Below are 24750 nucleotides of genomic sequence, written 5' to 3' on the forward strand. Positions count from 1 at the left end.
ATGATATCTGGTACTGTGTTTTTCACTTGCTCATTACAAAGATTTTAAAACTTATGTTCAAACTGGGCTTTTTTTGAGAGATGTAATAATATGCAAACTGCAGGTGGAAGGAAGTACTTTTGGTAATCTAGTTTTTATGTTGTCATAGTCTATATTATAAAAAGAGCCGTGTCTGTCTGTCATGTTATATCTTGAGAACGGATTAACGGATTTCAATAAATCCAACTACGGTGGATTCGGTATCTCCCAGGAATGTTTGTGATCCAAAAATTCATTATTTATTTTTAAATTAAATTTTTTTATGGGTACATGGACACGTGTGTCAAAACTGCAAATGCCAACACATGACGTTGGTTATCCCTGCACAGAGAGCGGGATCGCCCAGGAATCCTTCTTTGTTAACTTGCGATCTGATTTCAATGAAACCACTCTCAGGAAGTAAACATAACCACTTGTCCCTCACCCTACAATTTTTTATTATTGTGGGGGGGAAGGAGGGGGGGAAGGGGGGGGGGGGAAGGAGGGAGGGGGGGTTGAGGGAAGGGGGGAGGGGGGGTGAGGGGAGGGGGGGAGGGGGAAGGGGGGGAAGGAAGAGGGGGGGGAGGGAAGAGGGGGGGAGGGTGAGGGATGGGAGGGGGGAGGGGAGAAGAGGGGGAAGGGGGAGGGGGAAAGGGGAGAAGGGGAGGGGAGAAGTGGAGGGGGTAGGGTGAAGGGGGAAGGGGGAGGGAAGGGGATGGCCAGTCAACAATGACGTTGCAGTTCTCATCGTCGGAGAGCAGCACAACAATCGGACATAGTCCTACATATTCGCAACAGCACGAAGCGGATTTTGGAGACTCACCGATCCTGTGACGTCCTCCAGTACCGGCGTTGCCGGGCGGGGGAAGGGAGACCCGTACATTCCCAACCCGTACATTCGCCCTCTCGACTCAAGCTCACTCGGACAAAAGCCTCGCACAAATTACACCGTGAAGGCCCAATGGTCATGTCTATGCCACAAATCACGGGCGCACTGAATTGAAAATATATAGAACGCTCATACTCCGTGAAAAGTGAAGCCGCCGTGTCGCCATCTTGGTCAGCACGACTCGACCAACTCGCTTCGCGGATCTCGTTTTGTGCGGCAATAAACTGCTCCAATCGGTTACGGAAGGGTTGTGGAAAGACGTTTCACAGCTGTTTCAAAGACATTTAATTCATATCGCACAAAATCGATACAAAACACGATCGCATAAAAGGTGAAAAAACGTGTGACGTGTGACGGGATGGAACATCACGTGATCGCTCTGAGCGAATCGGCGAGCTGCTCTGGAACCGGCTGAGATTAGCGGGTACTTCGCTGAAATGCGCTGAGGTAAATATGAATAAAAAATATGGATCGTCAAATATTTTGAGTTTGGCCATGGTCGTCCCACGCTCAATGGCCATGTCTGTGTCAAATATCAAGCATGTAAGCCTCTCCGTTTAGGAGTCTATCGGTAACATATTACACACACACACACACACACACACACACACACACACACACACAGTGTGTTTTATATATATAGATTTTCAGTATTGTAAAAGACAACGAAAGGTGAGGTGAACTAAAATTCCTAGCTTGAGGATCACCCAATCCGACGCATATACAGACAAGGGAATGATAAAAGAAAATAAAATAATGTTGGTCGTGCAGCCACTTGGCTCTGGTTGCAACACAGGGCTTGGTGGTCGTCGCCTCGAACCACCGTTCGGGAAACACACAAATGGCATGGAATCGCTTTTTCATCGCACTTCGACCGTGAGGTAATCTATGCTGGCGGCCCTTCTTCGCTAACATGGCTCCAATGATCTCTCTGGCGCACACAGACGAGCGCCTGTCATCCTCCCACGCAAAACAACCGAGCAACCGCTGCGATCAAGACCAGGACAAGAGCAAAAGGCAACCGTAGCAAGTTTTAGGGGTTGCACAGTGACTCATGGTTGCCAGCCACTCAATGTTTGTGCCCGATAAGAGTTGATTTCCTGCAATCGGGAAACATCTTGCGATGTTATGTCACAACTTGAAGCAGATACTGGGTTTGCTGTTCATCCCTTGTCAGGAGACGATTGTACTCTTCAATGAGAGCAGCAACGAAGGCTGGAAAGGGTGGAAATGCGAATGGTTCAGTGGATGTGTGGAGTATCGTTGAGAGAGAGGAAGACAAATGATGAATTGCAAAAGATGATGGGAATAGAGCCTGTGATTGATGCTGTGAAGAGAAACAGGTTGAGATGGTTTGGTCATGTGTTGAGGAAGGATGAAAGTGACTGGTTGAGAAGAGTGATGGAAATGAATGTAGAAGGAAGTAGGGGACGGGGAAGACCGAGAAAGACTTGGCTAAAGATGGTGGAAGAAGAAATGCGGGCCAAGGGGGTTAACAAGGGGAGATGCAGAAAATAGGGCAAAATGGAGAAGATTGTCATGGGGACCGCAAGGCTAACCCCCGCTCTAGCAGGGAAAATGGCCTTAAAATGCATGTTGTTGTTGTAATGAGTGCAACTGCATACACCAGAGTACAGCTGTACTGTATTCAATTAACTTAAAAACAACTTCAAAATGTGCAGTACATAGAAAGGTAATAGGTCAACTGTAATGGTCAAAATCACAAGTATAGCTGTGGAGAATAAATAATCATCTCCAAACATTTATGCGAGCCACATATGTGAAATTACAAACTCCGTGTGCAACCCCTAAATTTAGTCCAAATAGCTTAACATTTCACCACAAGGGTTTTTTCATACAAACAAAAATGTTTAAGTGTTAGGAGCATGACTTTTCTAACTTTCATTTTTAAGAACCACCCTACCTCACGGCCATTTTTTACGCCCAACGACGAAGCTCGGGGCGTGGCCTGTCGATTCCGGTCCTCTGAGGCAGGAGCTTAGCTGTCCTTCGGGAATGCTCGGCTGGGCGGGGTTCCTTTGCCGATCGGCAAATGCTGTTTCTGTTGGCCCTGGTGGGCGTAGTTGGCTCATGGTGCCCATTTTGCCTGGCCGGCTGAGTTTTATAAGAACATTAGGGAAAAATCACAGGGAGGCAATACATACTGGGGATTATTAACCATAAGCCCTATAATTAATTCGCACAAAACCACCCTCCTTATGGCGACATGCAAACACTCTTAACCTGAACATTTACCCTGCTTATGTACATCGAAATGGGCTTCTCCTTCTTCGTGTCACATGGTCCAGACTAAAACATGCACATTCTGAACTTTCCTAAGGTATGGCCCCACAAACGTAACAATGGATTAGATATGTTTCTACCATTTTGAATACTCTAAAGTTCTGGAAGTTTTTTATTTATTTATTTATTTATTTATTTATAAATACCCCCTCCAGACAAGAGGGTATTGCATTTGGGTCCATTTCTTTGTTTGTCTGTCTTTCTGTATGTCTGTCTGTTTGTCCACACAGAACCTGAGTATACTTTTCTCTGCAACCGTTGGTACGATTGACAATAAATTTTCACTATAGGACTATAGGAGCGCCTCCTCCTGTATGATTTTAAAATTATAATTATGGCATTATGGATCACGTGGTACGGGCATCATCTTGGAGGAAACTGAAAAACTCTGCACCTCTATCTCCGAAACCCCTCCATGGAAACAATTGAAACATGGCTCATTGTCAAGTACTCCCCATGGGGAACAACATATATTCATGATGATGTCATCGCTGCCTTCATTATATCCTCATATTTAGACAAGTAGAACGCTTGATCCCATCAGTATGAAATTTATTTGACCATGATCTACACAAAGGTTGTACAGGATAATTAAATTGACGACGTCATCGGTCGTGTGATCCGGCAGCCATATTGGATTGAACATAAATCTATGTCATTAAATCACACAAACACAGCAGCTAATAAACACCACACAAACATGTCCTAGCGAGGGCCTGCAATTTCTGATTGCTCTTTCTTGTTTTGTAATGGTGGCTTCTTATCTCTCTTTAATTTGGGGGGGGGGGGGTTTATGCTGTCAAAATAATGTTTTTTGTTTTTTTTAAACGTTCATTTGCTGCACATTTAAATTGTGGAAATTTCATTTGCAGAACACAAGGTGATAAAGAGAGAAAGAGAGGAACTGTTGGGAGAAGCTGCTGGAGGAGAGGTTGGGTTAATGAGAACTTTTTTCCTCATGCAATGCTGTTATATTCCATTATTGGTCTATATTCTATATTAGATTTGTGATTCCAAACAAGTATTAAATGTTTTCATTTTTATTGATTGTTCTTCAGTTCATTGATCTCCCCCCCCCTCCACCCCCCCCCCCCCCCTCCAGGACAATAGTAACAAGAAGATGAAAGCTGAGGTAAATGAAAGCAGGCTTGTATTTGGCAATTCAGTGACTTGTGACGTTTATTGTTGTTACGTGCTCCTCCCCAAACCCCGGTCACGGTGTACCTCCGAGCCCCGAAAGGAGTCACGGCAGAAAGATGTGTTATTCTGTGTGTTAAAGATCAATGGTGAAACCACACCAATTGTTACCAACAAACAAGTATTGTATTAGGGTCACACAAGAATAACAGCACAATAATAATATTAATCAGTTGTACAACAAATATATCATTCCAATGATGGTACCATCAGTTTCGTACAATATAACTCACTGTGCTCCAAGTGAGCGAAAATAACATTCCCAATGTCTCTGTCCCAGCTTCAAACCAAAGTCGATCCACGCTCCAGTGATCGTCAGAACGATGTTATGTCGAGACCAGAATCCCGTTCGGTTGACAGTCACACTGCCAAAGATAGGAAAAGGTATCCTCAAGAGGCGACTGGGAAATCACACCTTCGGGTATGGACGTTCAACGGCTCACAAACGGCGAACCGCAAATTAACCTTCGGGTATGGACGTTCAACCGCTCACAGACGGCGAACCGCGAATTCCCACTCAAAATCCACGTTACACACACACACACACCAGATTAACGTCTGGATGGTTGTGAAAATGGTTGAAGTGAGGTGAAGAGCCTAGAGCGATACGAAATCGGTCGCGAGGCAAAATGGCCAACCGGCCCGTACTCGAGACGTAACGGTACTCCAACGATTCTCTTCGGAATCAACCGCAAAACCTGTCACGTAGGTTTATCTGTCACAGCGATAACAACTCTGTCGCAGGAATCCCTTTCCCAGGAAACCCCAAAGTTCGCTCGTGACCCCCGTTCGCCAGTGTTTGCTCCAGACCTCCAAGCAGCTCGGCTCCTTCTCCGACCTCACTTGCTCCACCTCCTTTTTCCTTCTTCTTCCTCTTCTTCGTCCGGTTTCCGGTTTCTTTTTAAAACATTAATTTTTTTTACCTTTTGAAAATAGTTATCTCCAATTCACTTAAACGATAACAATAATAGTACATGCAACCAAAAATGTTTGCAGTGGATGAGAACCACAACAACGGAAGTGACGAATCCGTAACAGTGTACAAGGAAGATGATATAGTAGAGGGTATTTTAAACACTATGTTAAACCAGGTTTCCCTTCTCTCCCCATCTTGTCTTCCGCTCCCTCTTTTTATATATTTTGTTTGTCTGGTTGAGTTGTTTGTGAAGTAAATGTTAGCTCTTTCACGAGCCTCGATTCAGTATACAAAAAAAAAGGAAGTTTATGGCTCATTTTTTTTTCCACTTTGGGCATTTGTTGGACAGTTTATTCAATAAGGATCTTATCAATTAAGATAACAAAGGGAATTATTGTACACCGCTTCTTTCCTATGCCATCTCCAGGAGCTGCACGACATCATTGCCGGGCACCGAAAGGGGCCCGGCAATGACGCGCACTGAAAGGGAGTACTCGGTTTTCACTTCAGTTTCTTGTTTGTTTGTTACTTGCTGTCAGTCTGTCTGTTTGTGTTCAGTACTACGTCTACATCGTTGCACCTAGAATCGCCAAACTTTACACACATATTTGTCTTGCCCTGGAATAGACTGCTCAATTTTTAACTCTCTTGGCCCAAGGCCTCCATTATGACGTCATAATTTGATAATTCGACAAGTACAAAACTTCATCCAATCAAGATGCAATTTCTTGAGTGCCATGACTGCATAAACTGGTGGAGAAAAAAAATAATGATGACGTCATCGGTCACGTGGTTCGGCCACCATCTTGGAAAAACCAAAAAACCTTGCAACTCTATATCTCTGAAAGTACTGATTAGAAAAAATTGAGACATGGCTCATTGTAAAGAACTCTCCATGGGGAATAAAATATGTTAACGATGATGTCATTGGTGCCTCCATTATGATGTCATAATTCGACAAGTACAAAACTTCATCCGATCAAGATGCAATTTCTTGAGCGCCATGTCGGCATAAACTGGTGGAGGAAAAGAAATAATGATGACGTCATCGGTCACGTGGTTCGGCTGCCATCTTGGAAAAACGGAAAAACTTTGCACCTCTATATCTCCAAAAGTGCTGAATAGAAAAAATTGAGACATGGCTCATTGCAAAGAACTCTCCATGGGGAATAAAATGTTAATGATGATGTCATAGGTGCGTCCATTATGACGTCATAGTTCGACAAGTACAAAACTTCATCCGATGAAGATGAAATTTCTTGAGCATCATCAAGGAATAAATTAGTTTAGAAAACAAATAATGATGACGTCATCGGTCACGTGGTTCGGCCGCCATATTTGTCCAAAATGGCCGATTAAAAAGTACATTCCGGCAAGTCCTCGATCTCTGACCGATTTTTCATTTGATTGTTTGCTTGTTTGTTTGTCCGGGCGATATCTCAGCCATCCTTTGAGCAAGGAATCTGAAATTTCGGCACAATAGTGAGCAAGTGCTTTGGCAAAAACGGTATTTTTTTTTGTTTTTTGATTATTTAATTAATTGATTAGTTACTTAATTATTATCGATTAACTAAGTACTTATTTATTTCCTTTCTCTTATTTTTTTTATTTTTATTTTTGTATACAAGATCGAGGCTCGTGAAAGAGCTGACATTAATCACACAAAAAGTCAAACCGACACATAAAACATATAATAAGGGGAGCGGTAGACAATATGGGGAGAGAGGGGGAAGTACACAAACACAACATTTGAGAGCAGGAACATCGAGAGATCTGTGGGAGGGAGAGGGCTTGGGGGGAGGTGGGAGAGGTATAAAACATATAACATTCTGGGCAATATCTCAGGCACCTTTTGAGCTAGGAAGCTGATATTTGGATACGACAATGACCAAGTGATTTGGCTGTAAAGGCTATTTTTGTCCCCCGTCGCACCGCAGAGCGAAAGGGGGACTATGGTTTTCCCCTCCGTCCGTGTCTGTCCGTCCGTGCATGCGTGCATACGTGCATGCATGCATGCGTAAGCGAAGGACCGCATTCAAATTTGGTGTGTGGGTGCAACTCACGTCAAAATCCAAGATGGCCACCGCCATGTATGTCTGACGCCATGTATGTCTGAACCTTGTGAGCGGAATATCTTGAAAAATAAGCGAAGTACCAACTTCTAATCTGGTGTGTGGGTGTATCTAGGCATAAGGAAGAACGCTATTGAAAATTGGGTCGCCACGTCAAAATCCAAGATGGCCACCACCATATATATGTCTGAACCTTGTGAGCGAAATATCTTGAAAAATAAACGAACTACTAACTTCTAATCTGGTGTGTGGGTGTATCTACGCTTAAGGGAGAGCGCTATTGAAAATTGGGTCGCCACGTCAAAATTCAAGATGGCTGCCTTGCGTTTTCCACTTTGTCAACTCGCATCACTTCACCGACGGGGGACCTAGGCATAACGCTTGTTGATTAATAAATTAGTCGATTAATTATTTAATTATTCCATTAATGATTTTTTTTTTAAGTTACAGATTCGGATGAAACAGGTTGTGGTTTAGTATTCTGTTGGGCAGTTGATTAATTATTTAATTATTTTATGATTATTATTTATTTATTTTCACTATTACTCATTTATTTATTTTCTTTCTCATCTGGGCAATATCTCAGTCAAGAGAAGATTGTCATGGGGACCGCAAGGCTAACCCCCTGCTCTAGCAGGGAAAATGGCCTTAAAATGCATGTTGTTGTTGTTGATTCTGGTGCAGTTTAGACATTAAGTCAAAAACACAAGATTTTTACGGCGTAGCCCATAGGGCGAAGCTGTCTAGAACAGTGTTTGCCTGTCTGTGTGTATGCATGTATGTCCCTCTCAAACGTACACCAATCCGAGCTGAGGATCTGGTGACATGGCAGGGGTGATGTGATGTGATTACATCTGTAATGTCATTACTGCGTACGACAGCTGACTTCACAAAGCGCCATTTTGATTTATATGCCGTTCAGTGAGCCTTAAAGGTGAAACTCCATAATAGCAAATATCTTTCCTTTTTCTCCCTCAGGATGAGATCCAGAATTACAGTGAGGATACGAATGACGCTATGAAGTCCCGGCTCACAGATTCATTGCGCAAAAATATACATAGTGATCCACAGCGTGTGATCAACGGGCAGCAAGTACCACTGAAGCAACCACGTTTCTTCACGGGTGGGATCATGCGATCTTATCAGGTCGAAGGCTTGGAGTGGTTGCGGGTGAGCGATTATTTTAATTCATTTGTAAGGGACCGTTTCACCGTGTGTGGTTTGTTCCTTATTCTTCTTCCCACCCCAATTTATTTTGAATAAAGCACCTTGTTAATGAGAACCTTTTTTGGTCAACGGGGAACAGCAACTCAATAGCGCATGGAGAATTGGACAAATCTGTTAGTTGAGCTGCTTGGGAAACACTGGCTATTAAAAGCGAGTCACCTGAAACTGTTTCCTTGGTCATTTTTCAGAGGTGGGCTCACCACTGTCGTGCTTACAAAAAAAGAACCCCCCCCCTGCCCCCCCCCTCCCCCACCCAAATATGCACCCAAGTGCATCATTCTGTGCTCGCACGAAAGAAGCGGGAAGCACAAAGCTTGTGGCGACATTAAACAGAAATACACTGGAAACTCCGTCCAGCTCGATGTGAATGGAATTTACCCTAGTGGGGTCAGTATTCCCACAGCCTCAGCCCTACCAAGGCATGGTTTGTGGTTGTCAAGGGTGGTGAATGCAACCTCTGCTAGATGAATTTTTCTTGTAGGTGTGAATGGGGTATTACTTTTTATGTACCATTATATGGTTCTTGTTTATTATTTTTTAAAATTTATTTTAACACCATTCCATGCATTTTTCTTTTTAACCCAAGATGCTCTGGGAGAATGGCATCAATGCCATATTGGCTGACGAGATGGGCCTGGGGAAGACTGTGCAATGTATTGCTCTTATAGCCCTCATGGTGGAGTGCAAGGTGAAAGGGCCATTCTTTGTGTGTGGGCCACTCTCAACCCTGCCTAACTGGATATCTGAGTTCAAGCGCTTCACACCAAAGGTATACACATGCATTGGGTATGACTTAATAATGAATGTGGCATTTTAATAAGCAAGATATTTGCCTGCAGTGCTACTATAAAAATGCATATGTGCCAGACTTTTGCCGAGCTAGTTATCTTTTTTGTTTTATTAATAATCCTTTCTTTTCAATTTTTCCTCATTTAATTCCTTAATTTGGAACATTTCATCATTTGTATTTCCTCCCTGATTGATGACCTGAGTGTCCCCAATTAATCAAGATGGCACTAGCTCTGCAAGGCGGGTTCAGAAGTGAGGTTTGGCTAGGTAGCTTGAATGTGGGATCAATGGTGGGGGAGGAGGGCTGGAGAGGGGAGGTAGGGGTCGAGGTGGTGGAGATTATGCAGAGGAGGAGGTTGGAAGTGTTGTGTGTGCAGGAGACCAGATGGAAAGGGGACAGGGGGCGATGAGGTTGGGAGGAGGCCTACAAACGGGAATGGCTAGGTGTAGAAGAGGAAGCAGGAATTCAGGGACGCACTATAAAATGCTGTTCATTGTGGGGTAATTTAACGCACATGTCGGAGTAGCTCAGCCGGGTGAAGAGGAATGTGTTTGTAAATTTGGTTGGGGAACGAGGAAAAAAGAAGGCCAGTAGCTGATGGCGAGAAATGGAATGGCCCCTAGCTGGTTCATTCTTTCAAAAGCGGGAAAGCCACAAGATTACCTATCGGAGTGAACAGAACAGAACAGAACTGGATTTGGTGGTGGTAAGGAAGCGACAGCTGTGGAGGGTTCGTGGTAATTATGTGAAGGAGGGATTTCAGTGAGGTGGGCATGGTTGGTGAGTGGGAAGAGTTTGCTGTGGACAGAGGGGAGTGGAGGAGTATTGTGGTTAAGGCAGGACAGAAGCTTTGTGCCATTGGACCTCACGCATTATAAAAGGTTGATGAGGAAAACAACCTCACCTCCTCCCCCCCCTCCCCCAATCCCCCCTCCCATCTTCCTCTCTCTCCCTGCTGTGATGGCATGATGAGATTGGTTTTGGGGTAGTTTATTCTGACTGGTCAATTAAACTTTTTTCTTCCATTTAATTGAAATCACAATATAATGGTATTATTTGGGTACCACCTGCCTTTCATCAAAGGAGCGACGGCTTCTGCAGAATTTTAATGCTAATTATGACATCATAGGTCACGTGATCGAGGCGACATCTTGGAAAAACCGAAACACATTATCCCTCTATATATCTGAAACTGCGCCATGGAAAAATAATTGAGACATGGCTCATTGTAAAGTACTCCCAATGGGGAATAACATATGTTAATGATGATGTCATAGATGCCTCCATTATGACGTCATTCGACAAGCAAAACGCTTCATCAGTTCAGTGTGAAAGTGCTTGAGCATTATCTACGAAAAAATGGTATGGGAGAATTTAATTGATGACGTCATCAGTCACGTGGTTCGACAGCCATGTTGGATTGAACATAAAACCATTAAAAACCCTTCTCTGAAACGGCTGAACAGATCGAGGTGAAACTTCGCAGACACGATCGCTTATCCATGACGAACAAATGCACCCGGCCATTTTGTAATAGGTCACATGGTCTGCCAGCCATATTTTATTGAACGAAATTCTTTTTTTTTAAATCTTTATTTTGAACCGCTCCATTCATCAATGTGAAACTTCAAAATTATGAAGTAGTCATCAAGGGGAATACTTGTTTAAAATTTCAACATGATCGGTCACGGTCTGGCAGCCAGAATTTTTTTTTTTGTTTGAAGAAGAAACTACATTATTATCTTCTTCAGCCATATGACTTTTCAGTATATCTATTAATTACATACTGTTTGAACTCGGTGGCATCCTGTCTAGTTGTTGTTGGTATTATTATTATTATTATTACTGGAATTATAATTATTAGTAGCATTTTGTATTTCTTGCATGGGTAGTATTAATTATTTTCTTTAAAATGAAAAATTCAATACCATTTGCATGTCTGTAAATAATTTAAAAAATCAAATGCACTTTTGGAAATTCTTTCCCTTTTGTCTGATTTGTTCAGATCCCGGTGATGCTGTACCACGGAAATATGGAGGAACGTCGAATAATGCGTGCTAAGATCCTCACCCCGCAGGGCAATATGAATCTCTTTCCTGTTATCATCACCTCCTATGAAATTGCAATGAAGGATCGGAAACACCTACAGGTGCCAAGGCAGAAGCTACTTCTTTGACGGAAGGCCTTGCTTTTTAGTCGGCTCCAAAACTTCTCAAACACGTTTAAGTTTTCAAATCATTTGATTAACTAATAGACCTTTAGCAACTGGAGTTCAAACCTGTTTGTTTTTTTTGTCTCCCCACCCCTCCCCCCCCCCCTGCCATGTTTAATTAATACCCCATATCGTTCTAATCAGGTTCATCACCGGAACATAGTTGTTAATCGCGTTACCCTACGAGGATCATATCCAAACATTTTTTTCCCACTTGTCTGATGCAGTACATTGTGTGGCGGTACTTGATCCTTGATGAGGGGCACCGTATCAAGAACATGAAATGTCGGCTCATTCGCGAACTGAAGCAGTATCGTACCGACAATAAGCTTCTGCTCACTGGCACTCCCCTGCAGAACAATCTCTCGGAGCTCTGGTCCCTCCTTAACTTCCTCATTCCAGAAGTCTTTGACGACCTGAAAAGGTGATATACCCTATTGGATGTTTCTGGATGTGTTGTGACTCATATATTTTCCTACTTTTTCCTGAGGCTCATATCAAAGGTGAACAGATTGTCGGTAGACATTGCATAGCAAACACTGTATTGGTCGTCATTGAGTAGAGAGGAGAACTCGAGGTTGAAAAGCAGTTGCTGTTGATGATGTTTTCCATGACCTTTGGGATCATAAACATAAGTGTATTGAGCACAAGATTGTAGGGTCCAAAGAATCGTCTTGTTTTGCTCCTGGGCAAACAGAAGCACGTTTCCATGGTCAAGGATAGGTACCTGAGAAGTAGGATTATTAAGGGTAAATTGGCAAGAACACAAGCCAGAGGCACATATTTTCATGACTATTGCAGGAACTTACATGAACTCCACTGGCTTTATTTACGTCAAGTGTCAAAAGTGTTTGCACATTTCTGGTTGTGGTTGTGAAGAAAGTAAACGTGTGGCATGCAAGTAGCATTGGCAGAATACCTTGGAGGACTTTTACTAGTATCAGCGACAGTTGTATTGACTGCAAATAGGATGACAAATGTGTCAGCTTTGGACTTGAGATTTCTGGAGAATCCCAATCGGAATTGAGTGATTTCGAAGTTTTAAAGCACTCGGCAGCAAGTGAATGGGAGGAGACTGCCTGAAATCTGTAGCAGGGAGAAGAGTGGTTAGCGGAATCTTCTGCCTTGACCAGCAGATGAAAGGATGATTCACATAACTTGCGAGTAATACATATTGGCCATGACCAAAAGGAATGACTACTCCAAAGGCCAACGTATCTGACAATATAACCACCTTTAGAGGCCATTTTTCCCTGCAAAGCGGGGGTTGGCCTTTTTCGGGAACCGTGGTTGTTGTTGTATTTTGGTCCCCTTTTTGAAGCAATGTTTTACGGCCGGATGCTCTTCCTGACGCCAACCCTGTTTGCCGCCTTTAACGACAAACAGGGAATTACCAGTGAACTGGTACTCAATTAGCCGACCTCGGAAGGATGACAGGCTCAGTCAACCCCCCTGGCGTTAATTCAGCGATCGACCGGGATTCGAACTTAGGATCATAGGCCGGGACCCGAGCCGCTAGCCCAACACCAGGGACCATGACAATGAAGGATATATATATATATATATATATATATATATATATATATATATATATATATATATATATATATATATATATATATATATATATATATATATATATATATATATATATATATATATATATATATATACATATACAGTGGAACCTTGACTTACGAGTTTAATTCGTTCTGTGACCGAGCTCGTAACTCAAATTGCTCGTTTCTCAAATCAAATTTCCCCATTAAAATGCATTGAAATGCTATTAATCCATTCCAGCCCGCCAAAAACCACACCAATTTTTAAAAAAATATACAGTATATATAAAAATATCTCGCGCTTTATATTTCACCTGTATGCAGCATACAAGTTGGCAGGATGGCCTGGACTGGAGGTACGCACACTTGACTCTAAAGTCTAAACTGTCCAGCCTGGGTTTGAATCCCGACCCAGCTATAACCTGTCATGGGTGAATCACAGGCAGGGTGATTCATCAATGTGTGTACCGCTAAACTGGGCGCCCCGTTTGTGTCCCATTAGTTGTTGGATGTTAAGGATCTCACCGTGTTTTCCACAAAGAGAAGGCGAGCTATCGCCGGCACTCTGAACAAGTTGTGGCCTGGCATGCTCTTCTCCTCTGCCGTTATATACGTCCTCCTCGGCATCTTTTTCCAGAAGAGCCCTGTCTCGTCACAGTTGAAGATTTGCTGGGGGATGTATCGTTCGGCTTCTATCAGTTCGGCAAAAGTTATAATAAAATCTTCAGCTGCCTTCACATCCGCCTCACCAAGTCGACAACACGCACACCTCGCTCATGTTTTTCGACGATTGCGTGTTTTATATCCAAGCACATCATCCTCTTCTTCTTCTCAGCACTGCACTTGGCACTCACTTTCTTAGGCCCCATGGTTAAAACTAAGAAATTTTCCAAAATAACCAAAATGCGAAAACAAAAATGCAGCGATATACGGCAGAGATACTGTACTTGCACGGCAAGATAACCACGTGACCAGAACCCACCTGGTGGCGGCTGGCGTAAACTCAAAATAACCAACATGCGAAAACAAAAATGCAGCGATATACGGCAGAGATACTGTACTTGCACGGCAAGATAACCACGTGACCAGAACCCACCTGGTGGCGGCTGGCGTAAACTCAAAATAACCAACATGCGAAAACAAAAATGCAGCGATATACGGCAGAGATACTGTACTTGCACGGCATGATAACCACGTGACCGGGTGGCGAAAGCTCGTAACTCAGATCTCGGCTCGCATCTCAAAGCAATAAACCGCCCGAGCGACGGCTCGTATCTCGAAAAACTCGTAAGTTGGGGCACTCGTAAGTCAAGGTTCCACTGTATGTATATGTATATATATATATATATATATATGTATATATATGTATGTATATATACTGTATATGTATATATATGTATGTATATATACTGTATATGTATATATATGTATGTATATATACTGTATATGTATATATATGTATGTATATGTATGTATATATACTGTATATGTATATATACTGTATATGTATATATACTGTATATATATATATATATATATATATATATATATATATATATATATATATATATATATATATATATATATATATATATATATATATACTGTATATATATATATATACTGTATATATATATATATATACTGTATATATATATATATATACTGTATATATATATATATATATATATATATATATACTGTATATATATATATATATATATACTGTGTATATATATATATATATATACTGTGTATATATATATATATATACTGTGTATATATATATATATATAGTGTATATATATATATATATATAGTGTATATATATATATATATATAGTGTATATATATATATATATAGTGTATATATATATATATATATACTGTATATATATATATATATATATATACTGTATATATATATATATATACTGTATATGTATATATATATATATATATATACTGTATATATATATATATACTGTGTATATATATATATATATATATATATATATATATATATAAATATATATATATATATATATATATATATATATATATATATACATACAGTGAAACCTTGACTTACGAGTGCACCAACTTACGAGTTTTCCGAGATACTTTGCCGAGTTTTCCGAGATTTTTTGCTTTGTGATGCGAGCCGAGATCTGAGTTACGAGCGAGCGAGCTTGGATATAAAACACGTAATCGTCGAAAAACATGAGCGAGGTGTGCGTGTTGTTGACTTGGCGAGGCAGTACGATCGTAGTGTAGTACTTCTACGATATGTACGATTTTGAAGCAGAAGGAGTCGATAAAGGCTATAACGCCAGCCAAGGGCGTTAAGATTATTTCAAAGCTCCGGACCTCTGTCCATGAAGAGATGGAGAAGTTGTTGTTTGTGTGGTTGACGGAGAAGCAGCTCGCAGGAGATACCGTCACCGAGAGCATCATCTGTGAGAAGGCACGAGACATTTACGGGGATTTGGTGCATCAGACGGTGGGAACATCAACGGACGAGGCATCGGAAGAGTCATTCAAAGCCAGTCGGGGATGGTTTGATAATTTTAAGAAGAGGACCGGCATTCACTCCGTCGTCGGGCATGGTGAGGCAGCAAGCTCGGATGTGAAGGCAGCTGAAGATTTTATTATAACTTTTGCCGAACTGATAGAAGCCGAAGGATACATCCCCCAGCAAATCTTCAACTGTGACGAGACAGGGCTCTTCTGGAAAAAGATGCCGAGGAGGACGTATATAACGCCAGAGGAGAAGAGCATGCCAGGCCACAACTTGTTCAGAGTGCCGGCGATAGCTCGCCTTCTCTTTGTGGAAGACACGGTGAGATCCTTAACATCCAACAACTAATGGGACGCAAACGGGGCGCCCAGTTTAGCGGTACACACATTGATGAATCACCCTGCCTGTGAGACATGACAGGTTATAGCTGGGTCGGGATTCAAACCCAGGCTGGACAGTTTAGAGTCAAGTGTGCGTACCTCCAGTCCAGGCCATCCTGCCAACTTGTATGCTGCATACAGGTGAAATATAAAGCGCGAGATATTTATATATATATATTTCAAAAAAATTTGGTGTGGTTTTTGGGGGACTGGAACGGATTAAGAGCATTTCAATTCATTTTAATGGGGAAATTTAATTTGAGAAACGAGCAAATTGAGTTACGAGCTCGGTCACAGAACGAATTAAACTCGTAAGTCAAGGTTTCACTATATATATATATATATATATATATATATATATATATATATATATATATATATATATATATATATATATATATATATATATATATATATATATATATATATATATACATACAGACTTGGCATTTAATATGGAATATTTTTTTTTCCTTGACTTGGGTTTACTTTCTTAACTCAGCATATCAATCTGGTGAGTTTCTTTTACACTTCAGTGATTTATTTGTTAAAAGAACCATGTCACTGATTGTCTGTCGCAGCAAGAAGTCAACAACAGGATTATATCACAGGTGGCGTGGCAAAATATACAGCAGGCTGAATTATATCACAGGTGGCGTGGCGTCCCCTGAGAAAGCCACGCCTGACCAGACAACACAGCCAGCGCCGATTGCAGTGGGCCAGAAAGCACTGTCAATGGCAGCCAGGACACTGGAATCACGTGATCTTCAGTGACGAGTCTAGATTTCTGGTCTATCGTCAAGATGGCCGCGTCCGAGTGCGCAGACAAGTGCATGAAGTCTACAACAAAGATTGTATAGTGCCAAGAGTCCAAGCTGGAGGTGGTGGGGTGACCGTTTGGGCTGCTTTTCATGCAGGGGGCAAAACTGACCTGGTTGTTCTGAATGGAAACCTGAACCAGTTCAAGTACAGGGCCATTCTGGAAGAAACATTGCTTCCATTTGCTCATGCAGCCTTTTGAGGAAACGTTGTCTTCCAAGATGACAATGCAGGGCCTCATCGTGCTCGCATGATCCAACACTTTCTTGCTGACCGTGGTGTAGAGCATATGGAGTGGCCTGCCATGTCCCCGGATATGAATCCGATAGAGAACTTGTAGGCAGAATTAACGCATCAAATCGACCACTTGGGCCAGCAGCCAACCTCTGTGCGTGAATTGCAGCAGGCTATTGTCACTGCATAGCAAGCGATTCCTGTCCAAACCTTGGCAAATCTCGTGAACAGCATGCCTCAACGTGTACGTGCTCTCCTGAATGCTCGTGGGGGTTACACGAAGTACTGAACTGTAATTTTACTGTCCGTAATCCCAGTCGTAATTTAACTTTTGTTTTTGTTAAAAAATTTTTTGGCTAATGTGCAAAATAAAGAGATACTTCTGGAAAACGCACAGAAGTTTAACACAGTACTGTCCGTGAATTGAGTTCGATATCAGTTTACATCACTTTCAAGGATCAATTTATTTGTTTCAAAATGTCAAATGTGGTTTTTGTTTCTTTTAAAGGTCACATTAACAAAATCTAGAATAATTTCAACATAATTCCAATGAACTTTTGGTTCTAAGTCATCTTGAAAAGTAAGTTCACCCCCACAAAAAATATATTCCATATTAAATGCCAAGTCTGTATAACAGGTATCTTCAGCTTTAGAAGAGTCTTAAAGCAGAGAAGATGGCGTCTGGCCACGAAGGAACTCTGATTCGGAACTCCCAATAGTTTTCTTGATATATATAACATTAAATATTGTTTTGCAGTTTGCAGGTACCTTTCAGTATTGAAAATGCATTTTGTACCAAAACATGAAGGCACAACCGACTATTATAGCTTCACAGCAGGCATCGAAGACAAGACAACCGAGTGGTGTTCATCCAAGACTGAGCAGGCATTGTGTGTCAGGTGTTATGTATCTTCCGATGAGAGAGGCATCACATTTGCAATCAGCCGCTTTCTCACAATGTCTGCACAGTCACGACGAAGACCATTCGGTGATCGAAATGTCAGACCTCAGCTCTGTCTTTGATTTGTTTTTCCTCCTTGATTGCCATTGATAAATGCCATTAGGAGTTTGGGGAATTGTTTTGTTAAAACTTACTCAAACCATATGATGACGAATGTGCCGACTTCAAATCGACTTCAAAAATGTTTGATAAATGAAATTTGATTAAGAATGATGTTTGTAGAGAATATAGCTATATGTTTATTTTATTTATTGTCCCCCGTCGCACCGCGGAGCGAAAGGGGGACGATGGTTTTCCCGTCCGTGCGTCCTCCCGTCCGTGCGTGCATGCGTGCGTGCGTAAGCGAAGGACCGAATTCGAATTTGGTGTGTGGGTGCAAAAGATATATGGAAATGCTGTTGAATACAGAGAATGAATGGGATGGCAACATGGAGAGTAACCCAGTTTTAGGACCGGCAGAGAAGATAACTGAGAAGGAAGTTGAGGAAGCGATAAAAGCAATGAAGAGTAGAAAAGCGGGAGGGCCGACGGGAGTGGTGGGAGATATGTTGAAGGCAGCAGGAAGTTGGAGTGTGAAGAGAATGACAGAGATCTGTAATCTGGCGGTGAAAGAAGGCCGCATTCTAGTGGATTGGGAACTGAGTACCCTCGTCCCTCTATACAAGGGGAAAGGTGACCCTCTGGAGTGTAGCTCGTACTGAGCGATAAAGTTATTGGAGCATGGATGAAGGTATTGGAAAGGGTGTTGGAGAGGAGGATAAGGAAGAAGGTGAAGATCGACGAAATGCAGTTTGGATTTATGCCAGGAAGAGGAACGACAGACGCGCTTTTTATTGTGAGGCAGTTGCAGGAGAAGTACATGGAGAAGAGGAAGAAGTTGTTTCTTGGGTTTGTTGATCTGGAGAAAGCATTCGATAGGGTTCCATGCAAAGTATTGACATGGGCATTGAGGAAATTTGGAGTGGAGGAATGGTTGATCAGAGTAGTGATGGCAATGTACAAAAGAGCGTGCACAGCTGTAAGGGCGAAGGACAGGAACAGTGGTGAGGTTGAGGTGAAGGTGGGAGTGCATCAGGGGTCGGTACTAAGTCCACTACTATTTGTAGCTGTGATGGAGGTGCTGGCTCAGAACGTAAAGGAGGGTTTACCGTGGGAGTTGTATGCAGATGATCTGGTGTTGATTGCGGAAAGTATGGATGGACTGAAGGAAAAGATGAACAAGTGGAAGGAATGTATGGAGACAAAAGGTCTGAAGGTGCATATAGGAAAGACGAAGGTGATGGCAAGTGGTAAAGCATGTGGCGAGGTGGAAGGAACTGGGAAGTGGCCATGTGCTGTGTGCAGGAAGGGTGTCGGAGTGAACTCCATTCAATGTACAATGTGCGCTGAGTGTGATCATCAAAAATGTAGTGGTCTGAGAGGGTCATTAACCAGTGTGGCAGCTACATTCAAATGTAAGGTGTGCACAGGGAGCTGCAGATGGTGGAAATGTTGAGTTGGATCTTGGAGACGGCGTGAAGCTGGAAGGTGTGAAAACATTTTGCTACCTCGGAGACATGCTGAATGGAGAAGGTGGATCAGACTCGGCAACGGTTGCTGGAGTGAGATGTGCATGGAAGAAGTTTCGGGAACTGAGTGGTGTGCTGATGAGGAGGGGAGTGTCGTTGAAGCTGAAGGGAAAGGTGTATGCCGCATGTGTGAGAAGTGTTGTGATTTATGGGAGCGAGACATGGGTAATGCGAATAGAAAAGACACGTAGAGCAGCAACGAAGGCTGGAAATGCGAATGGTTCGGTGGATGTGCGGAGTATCTTTGAGAGAGAGGAAGACAAATGATGAATTGCGGAAGATGATGGGAATAGAGCCTGTGATTGATGCTGTGAAGTGGAACAGGTTTAGATGGTTTGGTCATGAGTTGAGGAAGGATGAAAGTGACTGGTTGAGAAGAGTGATGGAAATGAATGTAGAAGGAAGTGGAGGACTGGGAAGACCGAGAAAGACTTGGCTAAAGATGGTGGAAGAAGAAATGCAGGCAAGGGGGTTAACAAGGAGAGATGCAGAAAATACCGCAAAATAGAGAAGTTTGTCATGGGGACCGCAAGGCTAATATATTTAATTCTCTAGCAGGGAAAATGGCCTTAAAATGCATGTTGTTGTGTCGTTGTTGTGTGGGTGCAACCCACGTCAAAATCCCAGATGGCCGCCGCCATGTATGTCTGAACCTTGTGAGCGGAATATCTTGAAAAATAAGCGAAGTACCAACTTCTAATCTGGTGTGTGGGTGTATCTAGGCATAAGGAAGAACGCTATTGAAAATTGGGTCGCCACGTCAAAATCCAAGATGGCCACCACCATATATATGTCTGAACCTTGTGAGCGAAATATCTTGGAAAAATAAACGAACTACTAACTTCTCATCTGGTGTGTGGGTGTATCTACGTATAAGGGAGAACGCTATTGACAATTGGGTCGCCACGTCAAAATCCAAGATGTCCGCCTTGCGTCTTCCACTTTGTCAACTCGCATCACTTCACCGATGGGGGACCGAGGCGTAATGCTTATGATTATTTTTCATAATCAAACTTTGGAATGGCTCAGCTTGTAATGGTCAGCACATAATCTAGAGGTTCAAGTCACTCATTCGGAAGGCCAGTCTCGATCTTTTCTTGAACTGAGACATATCCAAATGGTCCAGCATTATTCTTATTGTTGCTTCCTGATGTATCTTTGGTTATTTTTGGCTAATCCACATTTGTCTGGCAGAATTGCCGAGATTGCACACTCCCTTCTAAGCTGTTGAGACTGAGTTTGAATCTCGACCCAGCTATAAACTTTCAATGTGTGTGCGCCGTCCCTCGGATGGACAATAAATTCGGCGTCCCATCTGCTGACAATGGTTGGTGGATTTTAAGGATCCTGCAGTATCCTGCGTGAAGAGTAGGCAAGCTATCGCTGCCACCCTGGCCAAATTCCAAATTCCTGCCATAACTACTGCTGGAAAGGCAATAGCAAACCACCCAGTATAACCCTTGCGAATAAACTGCACACCTACACTCTAACATAGAGTATGGCACATCAGATTCGGAGAACCCACATTTAATAAATGCTTCATAATGCAAGAAAAGTATCTTGGTTGTGTGTTCTATTGCTTAAGCCTATTGTTAATTAGTATTTACATTAACACTATGATGAGTTTACAATGATTAATCCAAGTAAATCTGATTTTGCAAGTAAAGAGCCCTTTTGGCGTTTAGACGCCCATAATTGGTGAATAACGTATTTCCAAATACTTAGTTAAAACTATTCTGACATATTCGTACTTTTCTAAATTCATTTTCTTCTCGTCACATCACAGCTTTGAGTCATGGTTTGATGTGGCACGAATTTCCCAGTGTACTGAAGAGTTGGTGAAGAAAGAACAAAATGAACAGATCCTGAAAAAACTTCATCAGGTACTGTGGGGTAGTGAGTGGCACTTTATAATTCAGTCTTTCACGTACTTATGGAAAACATGGATTTCACTGCAAACCTGGTGTCTGCTTTCCTTCTGTACGTTAGATCCTCACTCCGTTTCTCTTGCGACGTCTCAAAATCGATGTGGCCATTGGCTTGCCACCCAAGCAAGAAGTTCTCGTCTATGCACCACTCTGCTCTCTACAGAAGGACTACTACACATCTATTTTGGATGGTACCATATCGGACATGCTCACTTACAAAAAGGTAGAGATACAAAATACTTTGTGTATGCCAAAGCAAAGTTAAATGAAAGCTACTGACACCATCTTGAATGCAATTTATATGATTATTACATATATGTGTGTGTCGTTGGTTGGTATTGCCAAATGTGGGTTTCAGAAGGTGGAACGGAGCCCTCCCAGGTCTCTGTGTGTGTGTGTGTGTGTGTGTGTGTGTGTGTGTGTGTGTGTGTGTGTGTGTGTGTGTGTGTGTGTGTGTGTGTGTGTGTGTGTGTGTGTGTGTGTTATCTGTGTGTTATCTGTGTGTGTGTGTCTATATGCAAGTTGTTTTTGACTGCTATCCTCCCACATGAGTGGGCCTCAGGAGATGGAACGGTGATCTACCGGGTCTCAAAGTATCCATCTCCGTAGTGTCTGTGACTGACGAGGAAAAAAGGCCAAAAAATGTTTTATTAAGTGACAGCTAAGAGTAATACCCTTAACCAAATTTCACTCACATTTTCTTAATTTTTTTTTTTACTATAATGGTGACTAGAGAGTTAATAGAACCAGTGGTGTAGTTACGGTTTGTGGCACCTGGGGCCAAAGGTCAATACTAGCAGTGCACTGGCATTGTCAGTAAATTATATTGGGTTGGGGGGGGTGGGGGGGGGGGGATGGGGTGCATATAAAAGAGTTCTAAGCTTCCCCAGCAGGCTCAGCAGCAGAACACCATAAGCTGTTCAAAATCAAATTTAAAATAGTCTAACTTAACTGGAAGCCATTTCAGAAGACTTCAAACCTAAAGAATAGAATTATTAACCAACATAAAAAGCTCAGAAAACAATATATTAATAAAATGTTCGAACCATTAATTTGCAATTCATTTTTACTCTTGTAAACTCTTGAATCGACTCTTGTAATTTGACAGTCATGAACAAGGAAGTTCAGGCCCGAATGATCACTCAATGGGAATCTACTTCACCACACGTTACTTCCTGTTCATCATTAGTATTCAGGCAATTGAACAGGACCATCTACCTTTATTTTCATAGCCACCGCAGACGGGACATCCAGTTTAACGTACATTCGAGGGACTGGCCCACACATTGATGAATCACCTTGCCTGCAAAATACCGGTCGGGATCCCAGGCTAAACAGCTCAGAGGTGAGTATGCGTATCTCTAGGCCGTTCTGCCAGCCCAACATACTCACTAAGGCCTCTCGCCACGTTTACCCTTCTGTAAAGACCCTTTGAGGGCGGGCCAGAACCTTCTTCGCTTTTTTTCACTGACGCACCTGTCGTCACTGTACTTCATGGCATATCTGGTGAATACATGCAGGCCGGGCTTGAGGAAACTACCCGTGAAAGAGAGGAAAAAATTATGAGCGTTGATTAAAATTATCCTCGGATGACCACACACATTATAAAGAGGGTGAAATTATAGGAAAGTGGGCAATCTAATCCAAAATGTCGAAAGGAAAAGGGGGGACGGGGGGGGGGGGGGGGGCGACAAGGAAGTCCTTGACAAGTGGTCAGGTACTTGAGGTACTTGATGTGCTAACTTGACAAGAGGTCAAGTACTTAGTGATGGTCAAGAACTAACTTGACAATCACTAAATGGGCTCATACGGTATGAAACATCTGGATCTGATTGACACGTAATTACGAATTAACTGTCCAACAATTAAAACCCATCCATCCCTTGGGCCTATGGGCGATATCCATATTGCAGAATGCATAACCTCATCTGTTCCAAGATTCACAAGGCGATTGGATAAGATAAGGAATTTATGCAGCCGGCAGCCCTACAATTGCTAACACGGATTTATTCACTGCGTGGAGGTGATTAGTAATTACGAAAAATGTTAAAGCGGATGGAAAGTCAGTAAATATCAACATCGCACATTGACACGTAGCACAAAGTTGAAAATGAATAATGTGGTTCCCCCCCACCCCCCCACCTCCCGCCGCCATCACTATGCGTATGCACAGAACACCTTACCCCACAGTCTTGAGAAAAATGGACATGGGAAAGGTCTTTTAAACTCGTGTTTTGCGTTTCCGAGCACGATCTCTATTTCCTTTGAGCAGCTGAATTTTGTCTGAATCTCGATATTCCCGAACACTGAGAACAAGCAGTTAATTTGATTGGTTGAGATTATGTAAAATGGCGTAATATTTTGGGTGACCTTGAAATTTTTAACCTCAAAAGCAATAGGCTTCAGTGCCTCAACATGCTCAAATTGCAAATAAATCAGATAGAAATTGATGATTTTATGGAACCTTGACCTTTGTTCTTTTGATCTAAAAAAACCAAGACCAAAAGTAACAGCGACGTAGCCAGGTTTGTAAAGTATTATAAACCACAAACACACATGATTAGCTTATTAAACAGTCACTAATGCTGTTTATAGCACTAAACAAAGAAATTTCTAGGAATCCAGACATCCATGAGGTAGGTTCTACTTGCAGAACTGAGGGAAGATCTACTGTAAACTAGATTATACCCCACAGGGGTTGGGTACGCACCGTTTTGTTGGAAGAGCCGTAACGCCGATGCTTTCGATATTTGATGGACATTTTAACAATCGGTTTGTTTTGTGTTTCACACTGAATGAAAAACGTCAAGGTAGAGCATGGTGATTGTGATATATGACAGGTTCGACGATATGTTCGGCATGAACGGCATATAAATCAAAATGGTGGTGTGTGGAGAGTCAGCCACCTTATCGCCATAATGACATGAGACGTAATCATATCACCCTGTCATGTGACCAGATCCTCAGTTCTGATTGGTATACGTTTGAGGGGACATACATACATACATACATACAGATGGACAAACACTGTTCTAGACAGCTTTGCCCTATGGGCTACACTGTAAAAACCCATTGGCTTCTAGCTTTTGACTGGTGAACCAATTCAGTGACCAATTCTTAAAATTTCAGGTCAATTGGATGAAAATTAACGATTT

At 42.2% G+C, this 24750-nt stretch overlaps 1 protein-coding gene across 3 annotated transcripts in view; it reads left to right on the top strand.

Moving 5' to 3' along the window:
• HELLS (helicase, lymphoid specific) overlaps nucleotides 1-24750 on the top strand; it is a 73097-nt gene that overhangs the window by 12832 nt on the left and 35515 nt on the right. For all 3 annotated transcript variants that reach the window (XM_078776524.1, XM_078776523.1, XM_068113604.2), the window contains 8 exons: nucleotides 4084-4142; nucleotides 4314-4343; nucleotides 8375-8566; nucleotides 9210-9392; nucleotides 11419-11562; nucleotides 11853-12049; nucleotides 21454-21550; nucleotides 21657-21818. In XM_078776524.1, coding sequence (XP_078632650.1) covers nucleotides 4084-4142; nucleotides 4314-4343; nucleotides 8375-8566; nucleotides 9210-9392; nucleotides 11419-11562; nucleotides 11853-12049; nucleotides 21454-21550; nucleotides 21657-21818 — 1064 coding nt within the window. The remainder of the gene's footprint in view (nucleotides 1-4083; nucleotides 4143-4313; nucleotides 4344-8374; nucleotides 8567-9209; nucleotides 9393-11418; nucleotides 11563-11852; nucleotides 12050-21453; nucleotides 21551-21656; nucleotides 21819-24750) is intronic.

The sequence above is a fragment of the Myxine glutinosa genome, chromosome 4 (assembly GCF_964187855.1).
Source record: "Myxine glutinosa chromosome 4, kmMyxGlut1.1, whole genome shotgun sequence".
NCBI classification, from domain to species: Eukaryota; Metazoa; Chordata; class Myxini; order Myxiniformes; family Myxinidae; genus Myxine; species Myxine glutinosa.